The sequence below is a fragment of the Hypanus sabinus genome (genome assembly GCF_030144855.1).
Source record: "Hypanus sabinus isolate sHypSab1 chromosome X2 unlocalized genomic scaffold, sHypSab1.hap1 SUPER_X2_unloc_8, whole genome shotgun sequence".
NCBI classification, from domain to species: domain Eukaryota; kingdom Metazoa; phylum Chordata; class Chondrichthyes; order Myliobatiformes; family Dasyatidae; genus Hypanus; species Hypanus sabinus.
In genome coordinates this window covers 509138-515398 of record NW_026779008.1, presented here as the reverse complement: position 1 = coordinate 515398, position 6261 = coordinate 509138, and the positions used below count along the sequence as shown (strand labels likewise).

The 6261-nt window shown below is 50.1% G+C and overlaps 1 protein-coding gene across 1 annotated transcript; it reads right to left on the bottom strand.

Annotated features, from left to right (window-relative positions):
• Nucleotides 1–4200: 4200 nt before the first annotated feature.
• On the bottom strand, nucleotides 4201–5614 carry LOC132385972 (zinc finger protein 420-like). Its single transcript, XM_059958202.1, has 2 exons — nucleotides 5089–5614; nucleotides 4201–4952 (listed from the first exon to the last, which is right to left on the bottom strand). Exons 1-2 carry the CDS (start codon nucleotides 5612–5614, stop codon nucleotides 4267–4269), a joined length of 1212 nt encoding a protein of 403 aa, XP_059814185.1. The 3' UTR covers nucleotides 4201–4266.
• Nucleotides 5615–6261: the final 647 nt, after the last annotated feature.

The following is a 6261-nucleotide window of genomic DNA, read 5'->3' as shown; positions in this document are numbered from 1 at the left end:
GAAACTGTTACATCGTCTGGTAGTGAGAGCCCGAATGCCTCGGAGACTTTTCTCAGACGGCAGGAGGGAGAAGAGTTTGTATGAGGGGTGCATGGGGTCCTTCATAATGTTGTTTCCTTTGCGGATGCAGCGTGTTGTGTAAATGTCAGTGATGGCAGGAAGAGACACCCCGATGATCCTCTCAGCTGATCTCACTATCTGCTGCAGGGTCTTGCGATCCGAAATGGTGCAATTTCTGAACCAGGCAGTGATGCAGCTGCTCAGGATGCTCTCAATACAACCCCTGTAGAATGTGATGAGGATGAGGGTGGGAGACGGACTTTACTCAGCCTTCGCAGAACGTAGAGACGTTGCCAGGCTTCCTTGCTAAGGAGCTGGTGTTGAGGAATCCGGTGAGATTCTCCGTCAGGTGAACACCAAGAAATATGGTGCTCTTTACGATCACTACCGAGTTGCCGTCAATGTTCAGTGGGGAGTGTTCGCTCTGTGCCCTCCTGAAGTCAATAACCATCTCTTTTGTTTTTGTTCACATCAAGAGACAGGTTGTTGGCTCTGCACCAGTCCGTTAGCCGCTGCACCTCCTCTCTGTAAGCTGACTCGTTGTTCTTGCTGATGAGACCCACCACGGTGGTGTCATCGGCAAACTTGATGAAATGGTTCGAGCTGTGTGTCAGCACAGTCATGGGACAGCAGAGTGAACAGCAGTGGACTGAGCACACAGCCCTGGGGCGCCCCCGTGCTCGGTGTGATGGTGTTGGAGATGCTTTTCTCGATCCGGACTGACTGAGGTCTCCCAGTCAGGAAGTCTAGGATCCAGTTGCAGAGGGAGGTATTCCGGCCCAGTAGGCTCAGCTTTCCAATCAGTTTCTGAGGGATGATTGTGTTGAATGCTGAACTGATGTCTATGAACAGCATCTGAACGCATGTGTCTTTTTTGTCCAGGTGGGTTAAGGCCAGGTGGACGGAGGTGGCAATGGCAGCATCTGTTGAGCGGTCGGGACGGCACACAAACTGCAGGGGGTCCAGTGAAGGGGGGAGCAGGGTCTTGATATGCCTCATGACGAGCCTCTCGAAACACTTCATGATGATGGATGTGAGTGCAAGGGGACGGTAGTCATTCAGGCAGGACACTGAAGACTTCTTCGGCACAGGGACGATGGTGGCGGCCTTGAAGCACGTTGGAACGGTGACGCTGCTCAGGGTGATGTTGAAGATGTCAGTGAGAACACCTGCTAGCTGGTCTGCAGGAGATGTTGTCCTGTAATTGGTGATGTCCTGGATGCCCTCCCACATGCGCCTCGTGTCGCCGCTGTCCTGGAAGTGGCTGTGGATTAGCTGGGCGTGTGCACGCTTTGCAGCTGCTTTCTGGAAATCAGGGTGCCAGCAAGATTGTAATAATGTATTAACCATTCAACCATTCCCTCCTTGTCCAGGCGTGTACAATTATGTACATAATCTATCACAATAGGTAAGAACACAGAGGGAACACAGACCTGACCTGCAGAGGTCACCCATAAATTGGTCTGCGGTTTAAGGTGGCAAACCATGTGGGACCATAGTTCGCGCTCTCCTTCAGGGTCGTCCTCCTGATACTTACGTATCTCCCCCATGTCTAGCATGCCCGTCCTTCGATTTTGTCTGATAGGAGCTTGCTGGGTTCATGAGGGGTCTAAACTTGTGGGATTCGAGGCTGTCTGTCCAGCTGCTGAATCAGCCCTGGCATTGCCAATAGATATCTCAACAGATTCCCCAGTATGGGCTGCACATTCCATAATAGACAAAACTCGAGGGAGCTGTAGAGTGCTGAGTAAGTTGTTTGCAAAGGCAGGTTAAAACGGGGTAGCCAAAACAAGTCAGGAAACATTCAAAGCTCCGTAGTCTGTGCATAACGGGAGATTGTGTAAAACTTCCCATTTAAATCTGTTGCTAGGCTACAGGCACAAGTCAGAGTGAGCAGCTCAGCCTTCTGGTCGGACACAGCTGTTTCGAAAGAGGCTTACGTCACTGTCCCTCATTATCACACAGCCAGAACATCGATTCCTCGCTGGATTACCAAAGACCTTCCATCCTCATAAAACGTTGCCTCGGGCTTGAGGGGTAATGCGGAAGGGGTGGGAGAGTCTGTCCTTCGTTCACGGTGATCCAAACAGGGGGGTGAATTTGGTGCCGCCGACTTCATGGACTGGAATTGTCCGGAGATGTGGTACGTCTTGGGTTCGGTCAATATTAAAAGCGTGCCTTACCAGATGTCCCGTCTTCGCCTCTGACTCCTTCCCGTATCGGCATTGGCCCGAGGCCAAGTCTTGCCAGTCTCCATTGGTGCTAGAGGCTTGTTTCGTCAGGGTGTAGGCAAGAAACTCACGCTCTTTAGCTTGAACCCAGGGCAAACCCGAATGGTGGTCTGGGGCAGCACCAATCCTGTCTGTCACCGAAAAAATCTGGAACTTCGGCCAGTCATGCACTGCCGACTTTTCCTTTAACCTCTCCAGTCATCTCTTCAGTCTTCCAGGGTGCATACACAGGAATTACTGAGGGCTGTCCCTCCTCCGCTGCTCATGGATTAGGCAGCATTCGGGTGGGCAATTGACTCTGCAGAGCCATTAACTCTTGGCTTTTATTGGATTCTTCCCTCCCTGACTCGGAATAATCCTCTGTATTCACTTTCTGGATCTGAGGGTATCGACAGCCTCCCCTTCCCCGCTGCTTCTGTTTTACCCGAGCAGCCGCCGTATCTGAGTACTGGGAGGCTTGGTGTTCGGGAGCACCGGGTGCACTCGGCCCCTGGTAAGGTGGGGAGAGTACATTGGGTGCCCACTGCTCATCACGGTCAACGTCCTCAAACAGGGTCGGTATCCGAGACATGGGTTCGGGATCCCTTGTTTCCCCGTCAGTTCGAACGTTAGACTGACGTTCCTGCCCTTCTCTCCTATCTAGGCCGGCCTTGGTTTGCTTACCTTGTTTTTCCTGCTCTCTTTTCGGCGCCCATTCACCCATTCACACTCCACCTTTAGCGTCTCCCAACCTTCTGCAGTACGTACCTCTCTCCCTTTGTCACACGCATTATCCCTCCAACTTGCTCATCATGTACTGTTCAACTTTGCATCTGCCTTATCCTTCCATTGCCTTTTCAACAATTTCCACTTCTTCCCACAGTTCATCTTCCAGATCAGATTTACTGCGTGTTCTCAAGAGGTGATATCGCCGGCTCCCGCCCAGTGGCCACATTCTTTTCCCCAATCTTTTCATTCAGCGCTGCAGTCAAAATTCACAAATCTTTTTCCTTGTCTGGAAAACTCTCACACACGTTGTGTAGGGCTGCTCTTGGCCCACTCGTATCACTCGACTCCATGCCCTCTAAGTAATTTACCCAGTAGGCACCAGGTGCTGAGTTGATAAATTTACCCAGCACGTCTGCCTCCTGCCCAGTTAGTAAAATTCACCCGGTACCGCCTCCTACTCAATTAATAAAATTTGCCTACCTTATACAAGTCTTCCGACAGATACTTTCCCGATCCTGTCAAGATATGCAAGCAGCCCTCAGCGAGGGACCGTGCCTCCACAGGAACTGACGGAGAGCGACAAAAGGTGAAATACCCGTTGGGCGCCCGGTCGGTCTCTGCAGTCCCCGGAGTGGTCCGGCCGCTTACTCAGTCTGTCTGCTTTGCATTGGGATCCTGTTCGTGACGCCCAATGTTAAACTCGGGAGACCAGTTTCCTCTCGGCACCACAGTTTATTGGATTCTCTTGCAAGAGTTTGAAACCCAGTTATCAAAGGGAAGGCATGTCAGTGCTGCCAACCATCTGACAAGTGGACTCTGTCAGTCAGGTTACAGCAGTATATTCATACATAGTAAGCCCCATACATCACTGTTGCAAGCTGCTATTAGAACTGGTACGCCCACCAAGTCTGTTGGTGCAAAACTTAATGTCTTAGATAACAGAGTGCACTAACTCAAGGCTTGAATACAGATGGATATACAGTCCAGTCCTTATCAGCTATTCCCTTTGCAAGGACCTGACTTCATTCCAGACAGATGTTCATTGCTGTCCTTATCGATGAGTCCTGACTCAAACACGAGTACAATGTATATTATCAAATTCTCAATGTCCCTCTGACAATTAAAAGGAAACCAGTATAAGTCGCTTACTTTCTTAACTACTGAAGAAAGAGTTTACTTTAGTTCAAAAATTCCTGTTCAGTCCTAATTATTCTTTTATCTAGAGGTTACTTCGGTTCAAAATGATTTTTCATATATCCGCATTTCCTCAGAATGGTTTCTCCCCATTCTGAATTTGCTGATGTCTCGAGAGCTGAGATGAACGACTGAATCCTTTCCCACATTCAGAGCAGATGAATGGCCTCTCCCCAGTGTGAACTCGCTGATGTAACTTCAGTTGAGATGACTGAGTGAATCCCCTCCCACATTCAGAGCATGTGAATGGTCTCTCCCCAGTGTGAACTCGCTGATGCACCTTCAGACTAGATGACCGAGCAAATCCTTTCCCACATTCAGAGCAGATGAATGGCCTCTCCCCAGTGTGAACTCGTTGATGTAACTTCAGTTGAGATGACCGAGTGAATCCTTTCCAACATTCAGAGCAGACGAAGGGCTTCTCCCCAGTGTGGACTCGCTGATGCTCCTTCAGTTGAGATGACTGGGTGAATCCTTTCCCATATTCAGAGCATGTGAATGGTCTCTCCCCAGTGTGAACTCGCTGATGCACCTTCAGTCTAGATGACCGAGTGAATCCCTTCCCACATTCAGAGCAGATGAATGGCCAATCCCCAGTGTGAAGTCGCTGATGCACCTTCAGTCTAGATGACCGAGTGAATCCTTTCCCACATTCTGAGCAGACGAAGGGCTTCTCCCCAGTGTGGACTCGCTGATGCTCCTTCAGTTGAGATGACTGGGTGAATCCTTTCCCACATTCAGAACATGTGAATGGTTTCTCTTCACTGTGAAATAACTGGTGCGTTAATAGATTAAAACGCCGAGTGAATCCAGTCTGAGCAGGTGAATGGCCTCTCCACAGTGTGAACAAACTGATGTTCCTTCAGATGAACTAAATCGGTGAATCCCTTCCCACGTTCTGAGCAGATGAATGGTTTCTCCCCAGTGTGAATTTGCTGGTGTCTGAAGAGTTGAGATGAACGAATGAATCCTTTCCCACATTCTGAGCAGCTGAACGGCCTCTCCCCAGTGTGAGCTCGCTGATGTACCTTCAGTTCAGATGACTGAGCAAATCCCTTCCCACAGTCAGAGCAAGTGAACGGCCTCTCCCCAGTGTGGACTCGCTGATGTAACTTCAGTTGAGCTGTCTGGGCGAATCCTTTCCCACATGCAGAGCATGTGAATGGCCTCTCCCCAGTGTGAACTCGCTGGTGTCTCTGCAGGTTGGACGAGTGAGCGAATCCTTTCCCACTGTCTGAGCAGGTGAACGGCCTCTCACTGGTGTGAACTCGCTGATGTACCTTCAGTTCAGATGACTGAGCAAATCCCTTCCCACATTCAGAGCAAGTGAACGGCTTCTCCCCAGTGTAGACTCGCTGATGCTCCTTCAGTTGAGATGACTGGGTGAATCCCTTCCCACAGTCTGAGCTTGTAAACGGCATCTCCCTAGTGTGAACTAACTGATGTTGCAGCGGGTGATTTGACTGAGTGAATCTCTTCCCACAGTCTGAGCATGTGAATGGCATCTCCCCAGTGTGAACTAACTGATGTTGCAGCAGGTGATTTGACTCTTTTCAGGAGCAGGAGAATGGCCTCTCCCCAGCGTGAACTCACTGGTGTCTATGTAGTGTGGACGAGTGAGTGAATAACTTCACCTATTCAGAGCAGGTGAATGGCTTCTCCCCGGTGTGAACTCATTGGTGTCACTGTGGTCTGGTTGAGCGTGTGAATGTCTTCCCACCATCCGAGCAGGTCAATGTCCTCTCACTGGTGAACTTTAGGATATATCTTCAGCATCGATGACAGAATGTATTGCTTCCCGCTGTCAGAACAGGTGGAGCATCTCACTGTGGTGTGAACTTGCTGATGTATCTTCAGGCTGGATGACTGAGTAGTTCCCCTCCCTCACACAGAGCAGGTGAATGGCCTCTCCCCACGGTGAACTCACCGGCGTGTCTGCGGGTAGGCTGTGAGAGAATCCCCTCCCACACTGAGAGAAGGAGAATGATATCTCATTCTGATCAATTCTCTGCAATTCAGAAAGTCAGACGTTTGAATCCCTTGTACAATCAATGCAGCTGAAGAACTG

Coding starts and splice junctions, on each gene's coding strand:
- LOC132385972 (XM_059958202.1), bottom strand. CDS start 5,614: ATGCCGTTTACAAGCTCAGACTGTGGGAAGGGATTCACCCAGTCATCT. Junction 4,953..5,088: donor ACCATTCATCTGCTCAGAAC/GTGGGAAGGGAT, acceptor TTCACAGTGAAG/AGAAACCATTCACATGTTCT.